The 26,805-nt window shown below is 40.0% G+C and overlaps 1 protein-coding gene and 1 long non-coding RNA gene across 10 annotated transcripts in view; one reads left to right on the forward strand and one right to left on the reverse strand.

Moving 5' to 3' along the window:
• The window catches only part of POC1B (POC1 centriolar protein B), a 51,970-nt gene extending 41,063 nt beyond the window's left edge, over window positions 1-10,907 (forward strand). For 3 of the 5 annotated variants that reach the window (XM_080582494.1, XM_080582497.1, XM_080582495.1), the window contains 2 exons: window positions 8,391-8,573; window positions 9,859-10,907. In XM_080582494.1, the coding sequence (XP_080438620.1) occupies window positions 8,391-8,573; window positions 9,859-9,963 (288 nt within the window). In that variant the 3' untranslated portion in view covers window positions 9,964-10,907. Of the gene's footprint in view, window positions 1-8,390; window positions 8,574-9,858 lie in introns of those variants that run through there. The other 2 variants (XR_013947495.1, XM_080582496.1) reach the window with 1 other exon arrangement.
• LOC308191505 overlaps window positions 12-26,805 on the reverse strand; it is a 45,506-nt gene continuing 18,712 nt past the window's right edge. Inside the window, exons 4-7 of one of the 5 annotated variants that reach the window (XR_013948075.1) lie at window positions 21,818-25,015; window positions 15,803-15,999; window positions 15,555-15,686; window positions 12-7,853 (exon numbers count right to left, since the gene is read on the reverse strand). This is a non-coding gene — a long non-coding RNA (uncharacterized lncRNA). Of the gene's footprint in view, window positions 7,854-15,554; window positions 16,000-21,817; window positions 25,016-26,805 lie in introns of all 5 variants that reach the window. The other 4 variants (XR_013948076.1, XR_013948077.1, XR_013948078.1 and 1 more) reach the window with 4 other exon arrangements.

The raw sequence follows: 26,805 nt of genomic DNA on the forward strand, positions 1-26,805 counted from the left end.
GTAAGTATTTTTATCATCTATAAAAGTGTTTGAATATGGTCTTCCTGAACTGTTATGTTTAGAATTGACTTCCTGGCAGGGAGTTTCTCGCCTTTGGAAATTGAACTTTTAATGATTTCTGTCTCTAGTTTGTGTAGGATGTTCATTACTTCTTTTTGTTTTTCAGCAGTATTCCTTGCTTTGCTGGGGGAAATCCTCAGTTTTTCTAAACCCAAGAAAGAGAGTGGTTTACTTAGACCATGTTTAAAGGGTCATGGTTCTCTTCTTTCTTTGCAAACTGCAAACTGCATAGCTACTGTACTGAGGGACAGTACTGAGTATTTCATTTTAAGGGTTTAGTTTATCCAAATCCAGGGGAAACAGAGCATAGCTATTCAGTTTTCAGTTTATTGGATCAGACTCTGACTGTGCAGGGAACTGTTGACATTAGAAATTAAGATTAATACCAGAAAATGAGTAAACTCAGAAAATTACTTTTTGTGTCCTTAAGTAAAGCTTAGGTATTACTGGTAATCTAAGAGTTTAGAAAAATCTCGGAGAAATATGACTTGTTTCTAGCTGTATGTACCCGTATACTTATGGACTGCTGTGATTTTTCTGTTGGGCGATTTTATTTAATTTTTATATTTCTTAGAGAAAACAAGCCTTGGTTTTGGTTCTTTTTCCATGTTCTCTTGACAAGAAAGGAATATGGAACAATTTGTTGTTGTGTTCTAGGTTCTCTACATGTGGAGTTGCAAAATATTCAGTACATTGGATGTGCATAGTTTTTCAGTGTTTTCTCAGACAAGCAGCAATGGCAAATAAAACTTATGCAAAAAGCTGGTACAGTGAAACAACATAGCCAGTTTCTCTATAAGTATTTGAAAGAATACTTGTAAAGTACAATATCATTTCTTATCATAAAACTCTCTATTCAGATGCACCTGTGAACAGAGATGTTTAATATTTTATGCTATCACAACAATGCTAAATTTAACATAGCTGTAGTTCTGATAGAAAATAGATCTGATTAATCAGATCATAGGTAAAAGGGCATCAGGATTTCAGTTAATTTTGCACTTGTATTTTTAAAAACACCTTAGCAGCTAGCTCTTATTGTACTGTATTGACCTCTTGACCTCTATAACTTCAGCTAGCTTCAAATTGACTACATTCTTTGCACAACTAAGAAATTGCTGTCAGTGAAAATGTGCATTTTCCTAAGGAATGTAGCTGAATAGTGTTGCTTGTTATGTTGGCTGTGTGTTTGTATCCTGATACCACTGGCAATCGTGACTTGGTTTTACATTAAAGTATATATTATCGACTGTGATGATACTTGTGGGAGAGAGGAGACTGAATATTTCCTTGTCAGACTGGATGAGAGGCATTTACAATAAGTATTTTCAATTTAAATGTTTGGGTTCTTTTAGCTTGGACATTCTTTTAAGAACTAGAGAAGACTAAGATGTGTAAGGAACTTTGAAAGACTGAATGAAATGTGAAATTCTGCATTTTAAGTTGTTCTGAAAGTGTTCTGCTCAAACTAAAGTATTTGGTTGAACTATTTAAAGACATACTGCATAGTTTGTATATTATCGCTTGAATGCAAAACTTCAATTAAAGTTTGCAAATAAAATATACCAGAAACAACCTTATCAGATAACAAGGAGCAGAAAACTGCACTTTGGCACATGGCAATTTTTTGCCATGCGTAATGCTGATTCATGTGCGTGCAAGAGAAGAGAGGAAATGAAGAGTGCTGTCATCAGCTGAAAGTACAGGGAAGTTTTCTGCAATAGAAACTGATAAAACAGATTGTGATTTAGCATAAGCGGTGTTAGCCTAACAGATCAGAGAACTCTATTTTATGTGAATCATTTATTCTTTGGAAAAAAAAAATAATTTCAAAGCAGTAGAAACTATCTGTGTATAATTATGACCTACAGAGAGAGAGAGATCCCCCAAATCGTTGAATGTAGCATATCTACAGTGAAACATTTTAGTTTGAGGGTGGGTTTGCAAGATGGAGGAAAAAGCAGTGATAACAATAGTATCTAGTACAATAGTGTAGTACTTCTCCTAAGAAACTTTCCATGATTTAAAAAATAAAAACCACAGGAAATCAAGGTCTGGTAAGATGGGAGACTACACTGTTTTGTCTTTGCTCGTTGGTCTGTTTGAGCTTAATGCCCTACTTATGACTAATTGTTTGTAGTTGTTTTAATCACAGTATCAGAAATGTTTTAGTATTAGTAGGCAAATGTACCATGTGTTCAAAATTTAAAGGATTATTTTTAAAAAGCAGACCATGCCAAATTGTTGTGAGTCATTAGGAAGCTTACCAATGTCACTTTTTCATATAAGCCCATCTTAATTATAAGATCATTAGGATATTCATTTGGAAGCTGTTGTGTATATTTTCTGAATTCAAAGCTCTTAGAAGATTGAAGACTAATGATTTTCAGTTGAGTGACATAGACTTGAATTTTTTCATATTTTTTCCTTTAGGGAACTTGGTTCTCTATAAATAGAACAACCCAGGCATCTTGATAAATGGATGCATTTTACTCAAATTCTATTCTTATACATCACGAAGTGAAGGGAGGTCGGGACACAGTCTTTGTTTCTGTCTGATCTGTGAACGTCTCATGGGAAAACATTTGGGATTATGCAGAGGTGATAGGGTTACGTGTAAGGATTTTTTTACAAATTGATTAAGTACCACCCACAGAGTTTGGCAATTTTGCTTGACAGAAAACAAAGATGAGCAATTATGGTTTGTTGTTTATGACATCATTTGTAAGCTAAATTTAATTTTCTATTGAACATCCGCTTGGTAATGCCATGGTAATAACTTCCTGTTGATTAATTAAATCTGCTCCTTCTCCTCCTTGTTTGTAACTCACATGAAGTTGCCCAAATGTGACTATCTTATTACTAACGGGCTGTGGATGAAAACACTGTACACATTTAAATTTTCTTTTTAGTTTGCTCAGAAGTAACAATTTGAAATTGTTGCCTTATTCAAATTTATTCCCTCAAAATAAGCTACATCTCTGATGTCTTCCAGAATGGCTTTTTTTAATTATGAGGCATTTTTACAATATTGCTGGCAATATACGGAATTATTGTTTATGAATTGTTAGTATTTAAAGTACTTTAGAAAGGGGCTAATTTGAAGGAAAGGGAACACCTAATTCTTGAAACAATTTTAGTAAACTAGAAAGTCGCATAGAAAGAGCTTCTTTAAAAACTTATATAAAAAGATTATGCCAAATGAACTGATAGGTATCAAAAAGTAAAGGAAGTTATTGAGACTAGCGTCACCCATCTATAACCAGGTTTTGACATGAGTGTTGCATTAGATTTCAGCAGCTCTGTCCCCTTCACTGAGCTGGGGATAAATTTGATTAACAGAAAAGGTTTAAGTGTCAACCAGACACCTCCTGAATATAACAGCTTAGTTGATGCCTGCCAGCATTTAAAAATCTCTACAAATTTCCAGAATATGATAAAAATATCAACCATTTTGTCACAACTTAAATAGGATGAACATTTTAAGCCATTTTATTTCCTTTCTCTCCTACTAATTTTGAAAGTTCAATTATTTGTTTATCTGTATTTGATCTTTTTAGGTCTGACAGACACCGAGGCCTTTGCTTTGTTCATATAAGCACTTCCATATCACTTTGTCCATGTATGTCTCTGAGTTCATATAATAGAAGAATCACAATTTATTGTCTAATCCACTAAATTGCAAGAAAGTTTTTCCGGTACTGTGACTTGGCAATGTTGGTGGCAATTACTGAGTTATAAAGCATTTTTCACAATGTATTTGTCTGGTACATTGAATTTTGGATCGGTTTTACTGCAGGAAAGAATGTTTGGTGAGACTTTCAGTAGCTTAGCGTTTGCTCTGTTTACCTGAACTGACAACTTTCCTTCTTGGCTTGGAAGAATCCATTTAGGTTGGCTTTAATAGCAAAATTTGTCATCCGTTTGTGGGAGCTTAAATGAAATCTCTACTTTATCTTCTGTCTGAAGTACATCTGGCTTTTTTGAAAAGAAACTGAGAAACACATTTCAGAGTAGAGCTGTTTTTAGAAGAACATGTCAATGTCTAATAACCTCAGATTGTTTTGCTCTCCCCCTGCATTAATTTAAACTAATTGTAAATCTTAATACTTTAAATCACAGCATTTAAAAAATTTGAGTGCCATTGTATATTGAATCTGTTTTTGATTATTTTTAAGTACTTGAGAATTAATCGATCATCCCTAAGACTGAATTTCCAAAGCAGTATGCCTTAACCACAGCCAAAGAGTATTGGCTGAAGTTTAAATACAGTTACGTCTGTTTTGGCTGTGTTGTGTAACTACTGCTATTATTCAAACAGCAAGAAAATTAATTTACTTCTCAAAACATTAGTAAGTAGCTCTATTAACAGTAGACAAACTACATTAGATTTATTTCTAATGGGCTCATTGATACTGGTGTCTGAGAAGACATGAGTTTCAGTCTGGGTCTTTCCTGCACTTCTGGAATTCATGTCCTTATTCCCCTTCTGAACTAAGAGGAGTGAACCTGTACAGCTACATTAATCTCAGGTGGGAAACTCTGGCAAATGGTTTTCTGAAGTTTTCAGGTACTTGATTACTTCTGAGACCCATACCTCTTCATTAGATTTGATTAAAATCAGCAAAAGGTGCCAAAATTTTCAGAGGATGCATGCAAACAAATAGTTTCTATATCAACTGATTGTTTTTCAGTGACACTTTCAACCTCTCCTTGTCAACTGCTTGCATTTCATAAGGCGTGTGATAATCGGGCAGGTGTGCTGCTGCCATTTAGAATACATAATGTTCGAGTTCTACCTCTTTTTCTTTCAGTGTGTGTCCCAACTACCCTGTCTCCAAGTTTCCTGAAATTTGTTGCAGCTTAATCAGTTGGCCTTCTACCTCTCTTGTCAAATTTACCTAATCCTGGCTAGGATTTGGAAGCTATTGTGCAGCAGTCAAGATTCTCAGAGAGAAGCAAGTTTTCTGTAATCTCACTATCTTTCTATAGAAATCTCACTAAATCCTAATCTAACTGACTCTCCTGATGCGGTTAAATGCAAGGATACTGTTCTTCTTTATAGTATGATTGGCTGTAAGATAGGAATTCTTTAATGTATGGGAACTTTTGTTGTTGTTGTTGTTGACACCCAACAATTGGGTGCCAAACTGAGCTTAGTCTTTTCCATGTTAATCAGCATTTGAGAATATCTCCATCTTGTGAATGCCAAAAAGCTTCCATTAATCCTGTTTCCCAAGGACATCAGATAGATCTTGGTAAGTCAGAAATAACATAGTGAGTCTGAGCTCTTCAAGGATGTTAATTAATGGTATCTCATGTAATGAAATCTGCAAAAGGAAGAAATGGGCAGTTTTAAGATGCAACAATCCTATATACTTCATGCACATCTAAAATTGCATGGGGATACATTGTGAGCCAGAATATTCTGAGATAGTCAGAGTACTTTCTTTGGAAAAGTTCTAATGCTTTAAAACAAGCAGCTAAAGCACATTAAAATTAAATGGGAAATTCACTTTTCTTTTCTGCCTACCTTGTCCAAAAATCAAACCATTTGCATTCTGTTTCATTTTGTGCTAACAAGTGACTCCTTCACAATGTACAATTCTTTGGATTAATTTGAAGTTGACATCACAAGATGTTTCATATTGAAAAGAAATTGAAATTGATGGTACTGGAAAGAAAAAGGTTAACTAACTCTTTAGCCTGAAATTAAAATCTGTATTTAGGAGTGCCAAAACTCTGGGTTCCAATCCCTTCTCATAATGAATTTTTACTCATTAAATCAAATGAATAGCTTTTTAATATAAAATTAGCTATTTAATATAAAATATAAAGCCTCTACTTGGAACAAAACTTACCTGCTCCTGTGTAAACATCCTACCCACTGAACTAAAGCTGCTTTCTGTTGGCCATTGGCAAAACTCTTAACATCATGGACCAAGAGAATACCCTTTCTTCCACTGTTTCATGCCTTTAATGGCCAGCAACCTAGCTGATAAAGCATTGCTCTGTGAGCCATGAGTTTGAATAACCTTAGATTGAGAAGGGAATTCTCTTCAGTCCAAGGCAAATGTTTTATAACCATTAGGAGATTCTATAGAACAGCTATGGATGCTTAATATTTGTTTAAATCTGTAGTTTGACATCTTAACGCTTTTTGACTTAGTCTAGCATCAATACAAACCAATGATGGATTTCAGCATTACCTGGATCGGATCTTTGTTTCTGACATTCTTAGCTCATTTGCATAAATCAGTCACCAAGCATAGAAAAGAAAATGAAAGGGAACTGGAGGTATCTTCTAGTTCATTTATCCATTTCTTTCACCATAGTGAAATCAATGTAAGTTGCGTACCACCAAATACTATGGTACTATCAAACCTTGAAGAGGGTTCCATGTGGTTTTGTAGCATTGTACATTAAGGTCTGAAGTATACACATGGATATCTCCCCCTACCTCCACCTACTTCTTTCTCTGCACTTGGTGACCTCTTGCCTGGGGGTTGAGAGCTGTCCCTGCAGACCTGAACTGCACAATGGAACTTTTAGCCCAGAGAGGATGGTGAGACTTTGCTCTTTGCTGTCTTCTTCCTAAGATGTGAAACCCTTTTACCCCTGCACAATCTCTGCTTTCAGTCATTCTCCACCCTAGACCCATGGTCTTCTACTGATTCTCTTTGGTTTGTTCTTGTGCTTTGCTAGTAAAAAGAAAAGCCCTGCCAGTCAGATGGTGGATGAAACTTGTCTCAGTTCTCTCTCGTCGATGTAGGTGGCATAACCCCAGCACTTAGGGAAAAAAGATTTTGGAGAATCAGCATGTTGAGTCCAGAGAACAGCGCATGTAGCTAGTCAGGACTGCAGGATGGCACTGAAGATACAGGAATAGTATTGTGGATAGCACAGCGGTATAAGTTCCTGATAATATTGGTATCATTTAGTATTACTTATATTTAAAACCATGATATTATCATATTTCATCCATCAGTCTCTGATCCTACCTGATTCAAAGGCAGGATCTACTACAGAGAAAATTTTCTTTTAGAGAATTGTCTAACTTGTTTCTAAATCCCTCCTGTCCCCTGCCTCGGTGACTCATCAACATGCCTTGGTAATCTTATAAAGGTTTGCCACTAATTCTGCCTAGCAGTTTATCTTCTACAAGATTATTATAAAGACTTAGAAGAACGTTTTTTTAATGGCTCACACTGGTTTTAAGACTTTCATTTGAAAAATCTATTCAGCTTTACAACATAAATATTTTGGGTACGTTGTAAATAGTGTGTATTTTAAATACATCAGAAAAGACTAAAACATCCTCTTTGCACTGCTAATGGATACTTTCATCAGCTGTCAAGACATTTCAGAGAAACTGTTAAACTGTAACCACTTATTTTGTAATGGTTGCAGGTATTGCAATTATAATTACAGATAATAAAATTGGACTGCCTCAAGTTTATTTCAGTTTTGGTTTATTTTTATACTGTCTAAAGCTAGAAGAAGTTTTCAGAGAAATCACAAAAAGACATTAGTAAATCAGGTAAAGTTGTTGTGAAGAACCGTATAGTGAATTAGTGATGATTTAACCTATCCTGACTCAAAAGTGCTTTTAAGAACTTCAAGGCACAAATAAAAACTGAAGTGATTGGGAAGATCATGCTCTTTCACTTACCTTGAAGCAATATTTATACATCAAAGTTATTTCTCTCTTCACTTGGCATTGTGTGTCTTTTCTCTATGTTGTTTTCTCCTCCCATTTCCTGAAGGAATCAGTTTCTCAAAAAGTAATGCAACTGAATGAACAAGTAAAAACTACTTATTCTTTATTATTATGAAAGTGCAAGATAACTCATATTAAACAAAAGTTTTATACTATGAAGTCGGTCACATAAAGATTTTTCATCCATATGACTGCTGTGAATGAATTTGTGAACTAGAGCCATCTTTGTAAAGAAAACTCCAGTCACCAATAGTATTTATTTGAACTTGAATTCAAGTTCTAGTAGTAAAGCGTTTAGTTCCTCAATCGCGTACCTGAAACTTGCTCAAGTTGAAATTGTTCATAAAGACTGCTGAGATTTCTCAGTACACAGTGTATGCTTATTGCCTCATCCATCATGGCTGAAATTCCCTCTTAGGTCAGAAGGCATTGAAGTGTTATGAATTGGACCTGGTACAAGAAGCAAATCTGAAGACCCTTGTGTGTGTATACATGTGTAAAGATTTTTTTTTTAAATTAAAAACAGACCTTTCTGCCTATGTTCTTGTATGGTTTTAATTAAATGAAAGCAAGGGCAACTGAATCTTCAAATGGTGTTTCTATATTGAAGGATGATGTCAGCCACGAAGATTTGCAGTATCCCCCTGCTTCAGTCTTGGCAACAAGTTCAAAGAGGAAGTCAGAGGATGAGAGTGAATCAGCTATGCATAATGTGGACAAGCAAATAGACATCTCCCCATCTCTGGGTAATGCTTTGGAGAACATTGTGGAACAGCTGGATGTTTTGACTCTAGTAAGTATGCAATAACAGATAACACTTGCAGTGGAAAATGATAATGTCAGTGGTAAAAAAAAAATAAAATCCAGGAACCATGTTCATAAGTCAGAATATTAAAGTCTATAGGGTCATTTCGAATAGTTATATAGTCAAATGACTCTTGTTTTTTTTGCCCTTCAGCAGATACTGATTGCATGTATTGTGTTCCCTAAAGTGAAAGCTTCCTGCTGCATAATCATAAACATTATTGTTGTGTTTTTAACTCTGGAGGAAACGAGTCACTATTTTTCAATAGTGAGATCTAGTGTGGATTTACCAGAAGTCAGTTGTTGAGTTGACATTGTCAGATTCCGGCTTGAACAGTCATGCATTAGCAGGGGATGAACAAAGTAAATTGGCAATGCACTGTTAAATCCTTTTTCAAACTCAGTGCTCAAGGTATTGGCTTAGGTAGGAATCTACGCAGTGGAATAATTCCAAGTGTCACTGAAACAGCGCAAATATTAGTCTCAGTCAGTGACTGAATCGCTTGCAAATGCTCAATACTTCTTTTTAAATAATCCAAATTAAGCCAATTTATGTCTTAAAACACTATTTTATAGTCTAGAATATATTAACATGAATCATTAAAGGGGAGTGGCTAAGATTTTTCTGCATTCTTCTGCAATATATATGTTAACCTAAGTAATAAGTTTTGGAAAGTATAGAGTCAAGTCATCATTGAAAATTCTTTATGAAGTAAGTTGGATTGAAAAGAAACTCTCAGAATATGTCCAGGAACCTATCTTTCTTGAGGAAGATAGTCTCTTGGAGAATGCCTTTTGTAATTTTTATATTTATATGCTTTTATGTTTTTATTTACATTTATATGCCTTTTATACTTTTTCACGCTTTTTTTTTTGATGTCTTAGAAGTTTTTTTTTAGTTTTTTTGGAAGACATCATTTGGGGTCACCATTTATGTCTGTTTTTATATTGAAATACAGATGCAACTTCCATGTAGTATTTCTGAGTAATTTATACATACATACATACATATACAGAGTCCCAGGGAAAATATTTTGTAAAAACAATATACAACTTTTAGATAGTCTTCATAGATACAAATCCATCACTTTAAAATATGGTTGTAAATAGTGGAATAGCTAAGGCACAGCCACGTTAGACTATTTTTCTTGTTGAGTTAAAATTATTTTTCTTATGTTACTATGTTGCACACTTTTATAATACTGCGTGAGTAATATTAAAAATACTGCGTGAGTAATATTAAAAAAAAAACTGCTACTGTCCCCTTCATGCAGACAATTTCAATCCTGGAACAACGGCTAACTTTGACTGAAGATAAACTGAAAGAATGCTTAGAAAATCAGCAAAAAATTTTACTTCAGGGAAGACAGGAAGAATAAAAGATGAAAATGAACTGTATTGATGAGTATGTTTTGTATATTCACAAGGAAACAATAAATGTTGCTTCATTGGATTTCACTATAATTGGAAAAAAAATTCCTTTCCTAACTGTTGATCTAATAAAAACTGAAAAAATATGTATGACATTTTAAACATTAGTAGCAAGCAGGTTGTCTGGTTATACATTTAATAAAGTGTAGCCCAGATGAAATTAATATTTTGTAAAATCATTCCCAATGAAAGTTACAGGATTCTTATTTCAACCCAATACAATCTTTAACTAAAACTAAACAAGCAGCTATATCTTTTTAGATGAACAGCAATCACTGTGGAAGTGCAGTATGCAGGTTTTTACGGCTCAGGTGAGGGCTATGAAAAAAACACCTCTTTGTACTAAGGCAATATTACTCTAGCTCCTAAATTAAATTAGGCCTAATTAGCCCTGACTGCTTAAATGCCAGAGGTTTTCTTTGTCTCTTACGTACTGTCAAATATTTTACCAAAAACTCATAACAGTTACTGCTCATATTCTAAATATTTTAGTGATGATTGTGAGAAGATTTAGTGTAATAACTTTTAGTTAAAAATATGAAAATGAAGTCACTTAAACTTTGAAACAATAAGGGGATCTGTGTGAATTCAGGTGCAAGACATGCAGTCTAGCACTTCCACCAGAATTCATTTTTCATATTTAGAAGGCACATTTCTGAGGAATATATCTGAACCAAACACATAATGATGCAAAGTTCATATCAGAAATATAAAAGATCCTCATCCTCCAGGGACTTCCACAGGTGCTCAAATTTCACATGCTACGAATTCCCCCCATAGCTTAACACATTACAAATTAAGCTACAAATCTGTAAAGATGTCGTGTGATTCAGTTTGCAAAGTATAATGAATTTTGGTTTTATTTGTAATAAAAATGTGGTTTTTAGAAAGACATAATTGTAGCTATTGTCCTTTAAAAGAGAACATCTCTGCTTCTTTATGTCTACCTATTTATTATTAATGGCAATTGCAGAACATCTCTTGTATATCCACAATCAAAAGTAGATAGTCATCTCTTTCTGCAACTTCCCATTTTGTATGTTGAAAAATAGGACACTTGAAATGGGGGGAGCATTTTAATCCAATTCTCCAACTGACTGTATATAGATAAAGCCCATTTCTCAGGCTGAGCCTCATTAACATCAACAGAGTTCAGTTTAAGTACAGGAGTGCTGTGCAAATGCCATTGCAAATGGAGCTAAAGTAACAAGCAGTCAAATGTTCTTTTATAACTTTTTGTTTTCTCTTATTGTAATCGCCTTTGGGTAGCCAGAAATCACCTCAGTTGATTAGTAAGCCCTGAATTTTGCCACCAAGTGCTGTTTATTTTCAGCTCAATCTTAAATAGTGCTGTTTATTGAGAAGAAACAGCCTCTTAGAAGTTTTTCAGATACAACTATTTCTATGTAACATCCTAGGCACAGATTTTTTTTTATTATTTTTTATTTTTTTGTGAAAAGATGGCCTTACATATTCAATTGTGTACAGCCTGACCTTTGATTATGCAATTTTTTATAATGCTATATAATGCATAGTTATGTAAATACTGCCTTTTAGGTCAGATGTACTTGAGTTTTGCATTTGGAAATACTCTTGTGGTCTTGGCCTTTTCTTAGTTTCATTAGAGGACACAAAACCACGTAGCTATTAAAAACTCGGGCTTATTTCTTGTTTTCTTTTAATGTACTACTTATATATAGACTATACTTTCTTGTTGTTGTTGTTCAGCTTTTCAGGATTATTTATCAGCAATATTTGGAAATATTTTTTAAAAAATCTTTATTTTTTAATAAAATCTCTGCTGACGTCTTTCTCTTTGCCTTAGCTCCAATTACTAGTTCTTCTTCCTTTTCAGTACCTACTTACCGAGAGCATTTAATACTTAATAGAATTTTTTCCTCTGTTCTTTGTGAACCTGGTCAACTAGCATAACACTTCCAAATTAAGGTATGTTCTTGTCATTTAATCAGGTAGTCTGTTGATAGTGAAATTCTCAGCATGCATGACACCTGGCATGTCTGTATAATTAGAGGTGGTGGTTTGAGAAAGTGTTTTGGAAAACTAGTTCCTGGAGGCAAATGTAACTGAATAACTCCCAAACTTTGGGGGTTTGTTGTTTATTACTTTTATGCTTGTAAGATAATAATTCAGTGTTTCACTGTCATAATCATGAGAAACAAACTGTAGGCTTAAATTCCGATTAAACTTATCTTCTGGCTAGAAAAACTGTGATAGACTAAGTTTGTCTAGCCATTTTGGGATTGCCTGAGTAGATCCCTGTAGCATGAGGGATTCCAGAAATATAAATTGCCATCTTTATTTATAAATAAATATGCTGTACTATTCTTAAGGTAAATGGTTTTTTTTTCTTTTTTTTTTTCTTCCTAGAAGTCTTATTACAGGGTTGCTGCAATTAAATATAATTGCCATATCACAGCACAAAAACACTAAACAAGGGTAGCTGGGATCAGAATGTGTTTCCAAGGACATATCTTTACGTAAACTGTTTACGCTGTAAGACTTGTAAAAATCTGAAATTCTGTACTCTCTGCCCCAAACAATTAATGAATATGTATGTTCACATTGGATCCAGGAACAGTATGTTTTTGTCAGAGTGCCCCCTCAGGGACTTTTGCACGCTTCAGATGCATAATACAATTGAAGCCGTTTCTTTGTGAGAAAATAGGTTAATGACTTGCCAAAAGGCAGATGTTAATTGGAAAAAGTGCAGACAAGTCCTTTTCTTTACAATGTATATGGATTGCATTTGTTATGACTTGCATCCAAGAACAGGTGCAATTTCAATTGACTCAGCTAACAGGATATGCTGAGTGCACTCCTCACCAATTTTACCATAAATTTTAAATCCAGCAGAAAAATATAGTTTCTAAACTAGTCAGTGAATGATAAGCTGCATCTATTACCTCTGTTATAGAATTATTTACAACTTATTATTGTACTTAAGCATCTTAATAATACAAAAAACAGGCCCTTGTTTATTCAACGGTGCTGAAGGATTTTATTGGTGAGTACTGAGGAATCTTATACAAGACAAAATGTGTCTCCCCTTCCAAAATATTTCTTATCTAAGAGAGTCAGCAGGTCTAGATGAGATACCACGGGTGTTACTGTAACTGGAAATTAAAGCAGAAAAATTGCTTATTTTCATTAATTCATTTCCTGTCACAAAGTCACACAATCAGATTGAGCTCTTTACCCGGCCTCCTTTCATGTTCCCTGTCTTCAGAAGCAAAAAATAATAAAACAAATCAAAAAAACAACACAGCAAAAAACAAAACCATCTGGGTGTGGCAGGTTGAAAGACCTACTGTTTGATAGTTTAATCATTTAATTCTGGGGGTCTATTGGAATTGCTAGGCTACTCATACAAGACCAACGAAGTAAGGACTTTGGTTTGGATCCATGTTCCTAACCTAACCTAACCTAACCTAACCTTCATGTGCCTAACCTCACCTTCTTGAAAAGTTACTCTTGCCTAAGGAGTGCTGGCTGTGAAATGGGATGGCTGCCCAGGAAGCAGCTGAATCAGCTTCACCCTGGAGAGTCCAGCAGCCTCAGAATTAAAGCTCTGTGCTGTGGTGAAGCAGCTGCGTTTGGGCCTCTGCTCCAAAGCCAGCAGAAATACGGCCTTTCACATGAGGTGGGTGTGCTTAGATTTCCAACCAGTGAAGAAAGCTGGTGGTAAAAGGGAATATGTACATTTTTAAGAAGTCTTGATCCTGGTTACATTTTGTTCTAGGCCAAATTCAATAGGCATGCTCACTAGATCAAGACCTACAGTCTAGACCAGTGCAAGAACATACAGTTCAAGAACCCCTCAGGAGTTCCAGCATTACCGGAAATACCGTCTGCTAGTGGCTGGGGTCACACCTTTTTCACGTGCATGTAGCACAGCCTTGAGCATCAGTGAACACCTGCAGAGACAGGAGTGGACTGGGAAGAAAAGCCAAGCCTATCAATGCCACCTAAATGCAGGATTCTGAGACTGAGAGTAGTAGTTAGATCTGTAAGTACTTTTATGGCTTGAGCCCTTACAGACCAGGATAAAAGGGAGGAACCCAACTTCTCTTCAAAGCTGCTAAAGAGGAAGCAATTGTCAGGAGATGAAGAAAATACATCTATTAGCTATCTTTTTCATGCTTTTGTGCTTTGTATTGTAATGAAACAGTACATCTGTCTCAAGTTTTTTCCTCCTCCTAATCCCTGGAGGAAATCCCTGTTCCTTTTAGAGAGAAAAAACACTAGAACAGAGGGAAAGTAGCAGGAACTGCTAGTCTCCATGGCACAGGATTTCACTTGAAGCTTTTTCTGACCGCTGTGATGGAAGCCAAAGGCTTGTGGTGCTCATGCCAGTGCCTGTATTGAACGTCAGTTCTGTCGTAAGATTAATCATTCAGAAGCACAGCATGTTTGCAGTGGTCTGCTGTTTATTGGGGCTTCCTGAACAACTGTCACAGCGTCAGAAGTCTGGGAGGTTCAAAGCAGTAAAATCCTGTCTGATTTCTTTTGAGAAAGATTCAGGTGAGCCATAGGCAAAGGGCACTGCTGCTTCACACGGCCTTTCTTGTTCACATCTCTCAAAATGGAACATTTAAGATGCAATACACTTGGGTGGTGAAAAGGACAGAATGCTCCTAGCAGCAATTCTTCCTCATGAGAGCACTTGTCTAACATTTTTTAATCATTCTTTTTATAATTATTTTCATCCTGTGATACATGCTGGGAGCACAAGACCTGGTACATTTACTAAAGCCTAAAAAGAGCAACTTGAAAGCAAAAGAAGAGACGATGGTTGTTTCTGAGTATGACCAGTTTCTGCACTGATTGCTGGGGGTGTTCTGTTAATGCTAAACGATGCTACACCTATAATTTGATGCTGGTACAAAAGCAGGACTTAGCTCTTAGTCTGTAAGACTTGAAATTTCCTGTACTTCACAAGACCAGCTTTCACTTCTAAGAAAATTTCGTAAGTGCAATAAGATACTATTAACTTTTCAGTTAAACAGTGAGTGCAATCAGGCATAGTAGATTATAATATTTAATTGTACGTAACCATACCGAGTGGTTTCAGACTGCACCGATGTCTCTGCACGGCTTCATTGCTAAAACACTGTGAGCTTTTGTGCAGCTTCTGCAATCTATTCAGCATAGACCCAGCCTATAAATAGCCACATTATCGAGAGGCTGTAAGAGGTTCATTAGAGAAGTTGTGGCAGCCACACTGTGCTGATCCAGTAGTGCTCTGAGCTACTGAAGAGCTGAAGCACATGGGTAATACCCAGCACGAAGCTGCCTCTCCAGATGCCCCTCCAGCCGTCCTCCCAGCCACCCTGGGTGCAGTGCTCGCAACGTGCACTGCACATCTCGCCAGCTCCAAGCACACGGGCTCCTCTCCAGACGAAAGCAGGGCATGCAGCAGCTTATGGTCACATCGGCCTGGTCCCAGCACAGAGCCAGGATGCCGCCAGGGCGGGTGCCTGGGGCCGGGGCCGCAGGACATCCTGCAGGCCGTACCTACCCAGCAGCGCGATTAGTCACCGTCTCGAATCGCACACAGGCATCAGGACGCTGCTGACTCAATAGGAAGTCGCTGGCTGAAATCGGTGGGACTTCTCACACGCTTGAAGTTATGTGCTGAAAGTGTCTTAATCTTGTACATATATTCACGTAACGGAGGGACAGAGAAAGAAAATGTCACTAGGAACTGAGGGATATTTTTTTCTGAAGGTACATGGCAAACAAATTAGCCATGAGAACTTGACTTACTGGTTAGTCTAAAGGGGTACTTTGCTATTTGTTGCACAGCTGTCTGAAGTAGAGCCTCCCAGGTCTGGCCCTGGAGGTCAGGTAAATGAAAAGTGTGTAGAACAAAGTCCCGACTGCAGGCAGACTTTATCTTACAGCCTTCTAGATATTCCTTAGGAAGAGATGCTGAAATGCGAGGCTACCAGGGTCATTCAAAACTATAAAAGAAGAAATATATATCACTCATTTTGTCTTTATTTCCTTTTAGAAATAAAAATGCCCTCAGCTACTCAGCTGTTGTAACTTGTGTATGTGTTTTCCACATTTCTCCCTCATTTCTCTGAATGATCAAGTTAATCATTTCAAAGTGAGAGAGTTACACCCTTGTTACAGAACCTGAGTACTGGGGAGGGAATAATCCATGTTTATTTCTGTGTAATTGATTTGGGAGGAACATGGAAATATATAAAACTAGCAATGTGTAATATTTGAAAAATGCTGTTTAAGATGGAAAAATTATGGATGCAATAAGATCGCCCTATTCGCACCCAGCATCTCACAAATCTGTTTGCATTTGTATACATTACAGAGTAACAGCTGAGCCTTTAGCCCTCCTTGGGAAAACAAAACCAGATTGAAACACCCAAGGTCTAATTTTCAAGATTTGCCCCATATAAAGAGTCACTTACAAAAATATATGTAATGTAGCTCATTAGCAGTAGCTCTGACACACCCACTTTCCTTGTATTTATTTATTAGAGGAACAATGATGCCGTAATAAACACTGGCTGGGAGCTTTCCAACAGAACAGGTTTTTGTCAGTGAATGCTGGTTTGTCGTAAGCAAAATGTTTCGCAGAAACATATCTGTTTGGATGAACTTCCGCCGAAACACAGGCAGGTTTCCATCACAAGCCTGCCTGATTTCCTGCCAGCTTGCCTGGCAGCTCTCCAGGCTCCACGGCTCCAGGACGGCTCTGCTCTAAACCTGGGATTCTTCCTGGTTTCTTTTTCTTTTCTCTTTTGTAATTAGAGGGAAAAGGTCTTGGAAGAAATACACATTGGCCCTGTCTGGCTTTTTCTGATTGTTCAGAAGTAGGTGTGGGGTTTTTGTTGTTTTTGACGGTGACGACATCACACAGCCCATCTTGGCTCGTTGCATGGGAGAGCCAGAATAGCATTCCTCCCTGCTAGAGGTTCACTGCCCTGGAAGTGAAATAGATTTCATGCCATACTGAGCTTCATTTCTGAGCACTTTCAGGAGACCTCCCAGTGCCAATATTGTCTCCTCCTCTCTATTTTCTAAAACACTTAATTGCACTGCGGTCTCTCTGAAGCAGCAGTACCCTTCAGCGCTGCCTCCTTCGCTTGCATTTCGTCGGCCAGTTTCTGGTGCAGAGGCTGCACCGACCTCTCAGGTCTCTTCTGGACACTTGTGGCTGCTGGGCATTGCTGTGGACATCGGGTGGTTTCGTGGTACCTTAGGCACTGAGATTTACTCTAGAAATCTGCTTCAGCAGCCGGCTGCTTGTGCTTTGGCTCTGCTGCTGCTTCCTGCTTTATCTGCCCCATCTTCACTTGGAGACAGAATATTTCCCTGCACTTAACTCTGAATCACCTGGGGGGTGGCGGTTGTTTCATTTTTCTCTTTAAAGCGGGGTTATCTGAGGGCAGGACGTTGTGCAGGCATGTGCCCAGCATTCTGGGTGCTCAGGTGAAGCACGCTGGGGATGTCGGACAGCTTCTCTTTCACCTTGGGGCTTGCGCTGTAGGCAGCTTTATCTGCCTCTGTAATCCAGACTCACAGCTTCTAGCAAACTCCTAAAGATTTTTTTTTTTCCTCCTGCCTATAAGTTTCATCAGTTGCTAATTTGTCTGTGTACTTGGGTTAAATTGGTTAAGTTGAGAAGATCCCAGCTTCTGATAATTAGGTTGAGTGGTCTTCCCAAATGTACCCACAACCTCTGCCTCCTTCTGCACGAATACCTCGTTCCTTCCTATACTGCCTGTCCTGACGTAGCCCATCGGTTCTCTGCTTATCTCTTCCTCTCTCTGTTCTCACTCTCTCTTCTCTCCCATCCTTTTCCTTTAAAAAAATATTTTGCAGCCTACAATTAATGCACTTGGCTGAAGTCTCATTGGGCATATCAGGAAATTTTCCGGATCGCTCATGGGTGGAGTTTCCCAAAAGCATTAATCTGGTATTAGTGTTGTATAAACAACAGGCCTGCCAAACTCCAGACAGTGTGAGGCAGCCTCAAAATGTTGTGCCTCCTTGCAGACTTAGTTTGTGGATTACCTCCTACAGCAGAGACACCGTGGTCTCTGCAGTCACACAGCAAGGCATGACGACGAGCATAACCAGAGCGGAGGCAGGGATGGATCTGGCTCTTGTTCCCTCTTTTCTTTCAGCACCATCAGCACTGCTTGGTAACTGCCCGTTCAAGTGTCTGTGAAGAAGTCACGGCTGCTAACATGGTTAAAAGTGCAGGCACATTTTCAAAGTTGGGTGTAAATTGCCCAGCTCATTTTTGCCACCTGTCGTGGGATAATGGGATGTGCAATAATGACATTGTGTGCAGCAGCTATGGGATAGAGTTTGAATCGGTACATTGTCTGCAGGAGAACTTTAAATAAATATTACAGCTCATATAGCACTAGTACGGCTTGACATACAGAATTACTTAGCTCATTTGGGAGACCTTGGTTGTGGTTGTGAAAGCAGTGGGCAAGAGCTCCTACAATTATCTAAACCACAAACTAGGAATGCCACAGATAACCATCATTTCCTACATTTCTTTCTATAAGAGGCTGTTCCACAAATTTCTTGAACTTTAACTGCCTTAACTGAAATTTTCCATTCTTGGTACCCATTTCAGGATGAAATTTTCAGGAAATTTTCAGCTTTTTCAGAGAACAAGATAATATGTAACCCCCTTTGGATCTTTCCTGGAGATGTTCTGGCATCAGAAATCGTATGGAAAACTGATGGGGGTGAACTGCTGTAGGAAACACTTTTCCTGAGGATGCAGGCAGGCAGATCACTGAAAGCCACTGAGGAGAACGGCCTAGGTCAGACGGAAAGCAGGCACGGTGGGACTGAGGCTAGCTCAGCATGGAGTCTGAGGCTGGGGTGAGGAGACACAAGGGATCTGAGTGCTGAAGAGGAATGCTATGAGCTACCATGGAGTTAGAAGCAGGATCAAGGAGATTTGTAGTGCTGGGAGAAATGAAGCTTGTAGCAATAGGAAGAAAGGATCCTGGTCCATTACAGCCAGTATCCGACCAGTTTGCAGTGTGACCTCTTGCTTGACTCAACACCTGTCAAACCTGGCTGGTTCCCCCCCAGCTGCTCATTTCCCTGCAGTGTGAGCAAGCGTGGAGGATAGCACCCTGCTGTGGCTGTTGGGCACTCCACCTGCTCAACAGGCAACGGTCAGCGTGCTGAACCTAAAAGCACAGAGGAAATACACACAGAGAAAACTATCTGCAGCTAGTACGTTAAAACAGTGTTACTAAGGCGGCTCTGGAGAATTGGATTTCATCTCCGCATCTGTATCATCAACCTGGCAGCTGTACTCTGTGTAGGAAGCAGTGGGATGGAGATGTGAAAAGGATGGCAAGGAGGCGGATGTAAAACCCAAAACCTGGAGACTGCAAAGTTATAAGCAACTGTTTTGAATTCTTGGTTGAGATCTCAGAGATGCTATAAGGGACAAAACAACAGAATTTGAAGCAAGAGACAAATAATGAAAAGCAATTCTGTGATTACAGGTCCAGTCAATAGCTTTTATGTCAATAGAAAGATGAAGAGGAGCCTTTGGAGGAAAATAATTAGTTCTGCATTAGAAATGTGAAAAACAGAAATATGAAAAGCTGCAGGTGAGGCACGGGGACATGCTGCCTGCTATTCTGCCTTAGAAAAAGGTTCTGCTGTCTGTCTAACTGTGGTTTTATGAACTGTAGGCCATGTTTATCTGTTGCCCTTCCTATTCGATTTTATAATGGTGCATGCATCCTTTTGCATTTTTTAAAATCAATTTGATGCCTGCAAATTGATTTGCCATTCGAACATCCTCTCCCTCTCCTGATCCGTTCAGCCTCTAATGAGCAGCCCATGCTGCCTTCCTTTCACATGCTCCTGACCCTGCTGACTCCAAGGCATTTTCCAGCCTCCTAAGCATCCTGCAGCACTTTTCCCTTGCCCCCTTCCTGTCAGCAGTGCTGAGCCTCAGGAGGCACCACCCCGGGTGCCATGCCTGCTGCAGCGCACCCATCAAAAGTAGGAGGTCCTGCTGGCCTGCGGGATGCTCCCCACTGCCTTCCCCTCGGCATCAACGGCGAGGTTGGGGCAGCATCCTCAGGTAGATGCCTGGGCAAGGGGAGGGAAACCTGCTCGGTCAGCTAGAAACTTCCACACTGGGTTGTCAAACATGCTTGTTCACTGGGGTGTGAAAGGGAAGCTGAGGAGAAGAGAAATGAGTTTGAATGCATTTTAATTGGGATTATGGGCATATGGTGTGGTGTCGTTTGTTTTCCTCTTCCTGCTCTGCAGTGGGGCTTTAATACCTTCTTCACACATTTGCCTTTATCTGTCATGTCAAAAGGGGAGACAGCAAGAGGCTTTTTTTTCCTCTCCTTTCTCCTGGGCCATGCTCAGAGCCCCTCACTTCCCCTGCAACTTTGCTGAAGGAATGATCCTGATTTTCAGAAAAAGCACAGCCAGATTGCAAAAGCAGATTAAACAGCTCCAAGTTATTTTTATTAAACTTTTCAGCTGCTCCTGGGAGGACTTTTGCTCATTTCCAGCAGCAGAAGGGGATGGATTCAAAGGGAGAGGGGGGACGTGATGTCCACAGTACCACAGGCACACAATTCCCCGGCAGCTGGATAGTTAGGTTTTATTGTTATGACAGTATATTTAGTGTTTTGTAAAATGCTACTTAGGGAGCCATTTCCCTTGATGTACAGCAGTTTGTTAGCTGTAAGATTCAGACATGAGCCTTTAATTATGCCTAGCATCTCCGCAAAAGCAATTTCAGTTCTCTCCCTTGCCTCATGCAGCATCTTTGGATGCTCTGCTTTTGAATGTGAACAAGTTATTGTTTAACACAGCTTTAAATCACTATAAAAATGTTCTGTAGCATCCACTGGGAAAGCCTGCTCCCATCTGCCCTGTTTTCTCACAGTCGCTCTGGGAATGAAGGCCAATAATCACAGAAATTTTGTTTAAAGGTTAAGCACGGAGAAGCGTACCTTCATATACTGTGCAAGCTAACAGCAGGTGAAGCTGTGGCTCAGAAACATTTAAAGAGGAAACTATAGCTTAATATTAATCATCTTTCCCAGCCTTCACATAAGCCTCTTTGTAGTTATTTTCCAAAGATGTATATGATGCAGTATAGGACTTATTTTTTCTGAGGACTTGCAGGGGACCTAGAAGTGTACTTAATGCCCACTTCAGAAAAAATACCTCCAGCACTACTGAAGCCAATCTGAATCTGCTCCTGCCTTCCCTGACACAACCCTCTGTGGTAGACTTCGGACAGCTCACTGTGCCATGGCATCCCAGCTTGTTCCTTGTGCTAAACCTCTAGCTCCTACATAGAAGTTAAGATGTTTATTTTTCTTCTGTAAAGAAATATATATATATATTTATGTCTTAGACATGTAGAAAAGGAATAAACCATTGGCTAAATGCAATTCAGTACTTCCTATATTTGATGCTCCTTATGTCTCCCAGTTTCTGTTTCAAATAATGATGAAAAAGTTGTATTAAACTTACATCAAAGGAAAGTTGGGGAAGCAGAAACATGAATAACAAACACATGCATAATGTGATTCTGAACAAAGAAACCTGTGCGGGGATAGGCTGCAAAGGAACACATGTATGTCATTTCAGCATATTGCTAACACATGTAGGGGTCATCCAGATATGGTCTGGAGCAGTTGAGAGCCTTGTTTGAAGGCAAATTTTACAGAATCTTTGTTGGTACTGTGGCAACAACTGCACTTTGCATATTTATAGAGTGCTTACCACAATTGTTTATGTGTTGTCCGGTGCAGGTTTCCATATACAAGGATGCTCCAAAGGGAGAAGGTAAAGAATATATAAAGAAGAGTAAGTATAAAGACTCACCAAAAATAAATAAATATAAATAAATAAACTTGTGAAAGTAGTTCATCCACATTTTTAAAATGGATTAAAAAAATAATAATAATTAAATTGTAATGAATTTCACACAGCCAGATTCCAGTGCTCCAAAGTGGTTCAGCAGTTTTTCTTGTTCAGGAGTTTGCAATATTTCCAGCTTTCCCAGTGAAACACAGAGCATGGCCAAGGGGCCACAGCTCTGCACGGGAGTGAGGATGCATTTGTCCAGAGCAAGGGGAAGGCTCTGGATTTGGGGCCTTAGTTTGGAGTGCTTCTGCAGGAGCTGAGGACACGCTAGTCTTTTGTAATGGTAACTCAGACGTTTTGTTCTGGAAGTGATTTAACATTTTATACTTGCTATGCAGAAACAGGTATGCCAGATGTTTGTTAGCAACACCCATGTTTTGGTTTGGTTTGCCAGCTATCTGTAATCCTGCACAGACACTATGTATGACTTTGATTGCACTCCTACTTTTATTCACTGCAGCTCTGGCCCCTATTCCACTCTCCTTTACATCACCCTCAGATAGAGAGAGCACGCGACTGACTGCTGGTCTTCACCACCACATTTACCAAATGTTCAGCACCCATAATATTGCAGCAGATTTTCAGCAGTGGGCAGCCATCAGCTATGATATTTACAGCTAGGTCCAAGCTCTCAAAAGAACTTGGCATGCTGCCCCAAATCTGGTCCCAGTCGTGGATGCGCAGTGCTTTCCGGCAGGAGTGACAGCCCTGACGTCGGGACTGGCCTAATTCTGTGCCACACGGAGGAACTGTGTGGGCGGCATGAAGGGGGCAGACGAGTGCCTTTCAGACGTGGTGGTTCGGGATTGTGGTGCTTGCTGTGCCACGGAAGGATGGCAAAACTGAGGATGCAGCTGTTACAAAATGTTAGTTCTGAACAGGAGGAATCCATAAACACACTATACATTTTACATAAGAGAAATTGGGTGGCTGGCTCACTGCATGCAGTGATTGATATAAAATTAACCACTCGAGTTTGGCATTTTATAGTTAAACATACTAAAGCAGGTCTTAAAACCATGAGTCCCTATATTACCTTTAGTGGATCTACAAAAGGCACCCAAGGAAACAAGACTTATGTTCACAATGTTGGGATCTTATATTTCCATCTGTATCATCACTGAACAATGCTTCTAACTGCACAAATTCAAAGCAGTTAAAAAAAATAAAAATCAGTGGAATAGAATGATAATAAGCATTAAAACAGGAAGTTTGAAGATAATAACTAAAGTTATGGCCCAGGTCGGCGCCTGGGGATGGTCCCAAATCTCCCAGGCAGACCAACGTGCAGCAGCTCAGATGTAGTGCAGACAGACAGGACAACACAGCCATGTACCGCTCCTGGCACTCGGGGCCTGGCGTGGGGATGAGCTCTCGCTCCCCATCTGTATTTTGGTGCATTTGTAGCGTGCTCAGGATGCCATCCCACACTGCTAAAGCAAGTAAATGAACCCGCATCTTGCCTGAACACTGGCACAGCATCCCACCACATGCACAGACTGGCTGAAACCCTGCCTTGCCAAGGTCAGTGGGAATATTGTCACTGACTTTGGTGCAGGCAGGATTTCCCCCCATGGACACACACCTCCTCCCGGATGTGTGTGCATGTGAGCATTTGTGTACATACACAAGCTTTACAGCACACAGTACTTACAGAGAGGCATCTTCTCTCTTTATATGTTTTTCTTTGAAGTCATATTGCATTAAATCGGACCCTCACTATCACAGACACAGTTTCTCGTGGCTTAGTGGCGTTAAAGAGCCCTTCTTGCTCCTGAGCTCTGCAATAACAATCAGGCTGGGAGGAAGAGGAAACGAGCAGCGTAGCACACTCTGTACCTTCCAGCCACCAGCTATTGTTAAGAGCACATTGCTCCAGACAGAGTGGCAGCAAGGCATGGGGTGGGAAGCAGGTGTAACCTGCCAGGAACACCAGTTGAGCAGAAGCTGTTCTTTAATTCAGACAAGTACCCCTCCTTCTCAGCTGCCCGTTGCCACCAAATTGAAAGAGATTTTTCATTCTTATCACTCAACCCTTGAAAGCTTAACTAATGCCTTTATGGCAAACCAAGAGCTTATTTTCTCATGTCAGTGCTTTGGTCATTCATCTCCGAAGTCAATGCCCCAATGGAGGACTTCATTCCAGGTGTGTAGACACGGCTGGCTGGGTTTGGGCTGCTGCTGGGTGACCCAAACCCCTAAACTCAACTGCAGTGTCGTTGGAGAACTAGTCTGCCCTTGCCAGTCACCCACACATTATAAATATCAGTGTGGTGGGCCTTACCAGAGCGTCTGAAGCCAGCAGCCCAATCATTCAAACCCCTTCTTGGTTTAGTGGGAGAGTTACTGTCCTGCAGCGCAATATTAGAGCCTATTTGTGACCATGTTTAGTTCACCATGCTCTTGATTTGCAGCCTGCATTAACACCTTGTTTTTGGACACCTGCCTCTTTGTTTGCTGAGCACTCACACACCATGCAAGGCAATATAAATGAGCACGTTCAGCTCCGCTGCCACACTGTAAACAAGCGTGATGAAAGAGCATCCCATCTATGCCTGCTCCTTCCTGTCATGACCTTATCTCTGCTCTCTGTCCTCCACCAAGCCTGGGAATGAAGTACTGCCTCATATACACCCCACTCGTGAAATGCATTCCCTGGCTAGCTGTCCAGGGCCATCCATCAGCTGTGGGACACAGCTTGGCCAGGGAGTCAGTGGACCATGAGGAGGCCTGGCATTTTCTCTTCCTTACTAAGCCACTCCACTAGGCCCTTATATTATGTCTTTTCTCCTTATGCCTATTGGTTCCTCCTTTACCATGGCATCATTGTGGGGAAGAGAATCCACCCCCATCTCCTCCTATCCCTCATGCCGCAGCTTTGCCTCTGGTCAGACTCTTCCTCGTTTTCTTCAGAAGCTGGCTCAACACACTGCCAGTGTCCCCAGGTATCTCCCCCAGCAACTCATTTCTGGCTTTCTTTTCCTCTTCCCCGGCTGTTCTTGCATCACTCATGGGTAATACTGCCTAATTGCTGGTAGCCTGGCTGGAATGATGCTGAAAAACAATTGAAAAAAAAAAATCAACCCTCAGAAATCATCTTTACACCAAGGAAAACCCTCCTCTTTAAATAGTCCCTTTGCATTTGGAAGGAAAAATACAATTTTTATCTCATTAACATAATATTCCCCAGTCATCTGTACTGTTGAGCTCTGTAGCTATTTTATGTTCGCTGCTAATATATATGATTTAACCTGGAGTTGTAATGTATAGATTTACACTATAGGAAAAGGCCTGCAGACTCTGTACTAGTAATCACCTCAGCTTTACTTCACTCAGTGGTGACACTGGACAACAACAATTTGCAAGCAATTTTGGACTGAACAAGATACATCTGTCCCTGCACTGTGGCGGAAACCCATCCGTCTGCACCCCAGAGCGCTGTCGTTGTCTTCTCATCTATCACTTCCCACTTGTGGCATCACTTCATCTAGTCAACAGCAATTTGCCATCTACAGTGCCAAGAAACTTTGAAAACGTTATGAATTTCATACCAGGAAAGGCCATAAGGTGCATTCTGCATGTCAAACGCCTCAGAAGCTGGTTCCATGCAACTGTAAGCACTTACCCCAAATGGATGTGAATACACTTCTGTGCTAGCAGCCTGTTGTTTTGGGGTTTGCTGCATTGTTTTTGAGCACTGCTGTAATGTACCCCAATAAATCTTCCTACATTTTGTTTTGCACCTTTCCATCTTGCATCACTTATGTCAGATTAAGAAATGTCAGAAAGAAGAAGGGAGGGGGGAAGAAGCTGTCCCCATGAGGGACTGGGCTGGCATGGCCCAGACCACAGCATATAAACGCCATGATGTAAAGTCCAACCTCCCCTAACAATAAGTGCCCTTCTGAGAGCAACAGACTTGTCTGCCTAACTCTTACAGAGGTGTAATGCTGCCAGCTGCCCTCCCTGAGTCTATTTCTCCTCCCAGTACCTGGGCTGCTGAACTGTTTGGGGGACAGACAGTGCCCTTGGGGTGACAATACCCCCCTTTGGCTCAGCCCCTCCCAAAAGGGACAGCTGGTAGGGGGAAATACCAGGCAAACATGACTGCGCCATCCCCAGAGTCAGATGAGTCAGGAAGGAGCATGGCTGTGTCCCCACGAGGCTAAGCCCAACACTATCAGCTCTACATAGAGTTGGCTGGGAGGCGAGTGCACCCCCTTCTGACACCAAAAAGTGGCTGGGACATGGCTCAGAGAGACCCAGGCTGCCTCCAGCATGGGTCTGTTGGTGCCTCAACCCTACATCCAGGCTGGCTCTTCTCCAAGCCCCTACAGTACCAGTGCCACCACAGCGTGCGTGTCCCTTCTGAAGCCAGTGTTGGGGGTGTAACACAGCCTAACCTAAGCCTGCTCTGAGACTTAGAAGCCGTTGTACCTGTGCTGTCTCTATTATTTCCATCACCAGGAGTAGACAGCCTCCTGTAAAGGAAATCCATATGTCATCTTGTAATGCTAGGAAAACTGACACTTAACCACAGTAACGCCTGGGCTGACTGCTCCATCATCATGTCTTGCTGCTCAGGTATAGCAGATCATAGGTGACACGTATCACTGGAGAGATGCTAACCCATCCCCTGCAGCTACCACCTTCACAGTATTTCTTTTTTAACTCAGTGCTCTAAATAGTGTACTTTAATGTTGGGTTTGATGAAAGCACTTGTGTTTTTTCATCTTCTGTCCACAAAACTCAATGATCAAGAGGCAGCAGCAAGACTGGTGCTGATGGTCTCTGAGAATCCTCCCTCCCTAAACAGTTTGAGAATCTAGATGGTTAACTATGAG

Source organism: Anser brachyrhynchus, assembly GCF_964034855.1.
Source record: "Anser brachyrhynchus genome assembly, chromosome: 1".
In the NCBI taxonomy this organism is placed as follows: Eukaryota; Metazoa; Chordata; class Aves; order Anseriformes; family Anatidae; genus Anser; species Anser brachyrhynchus.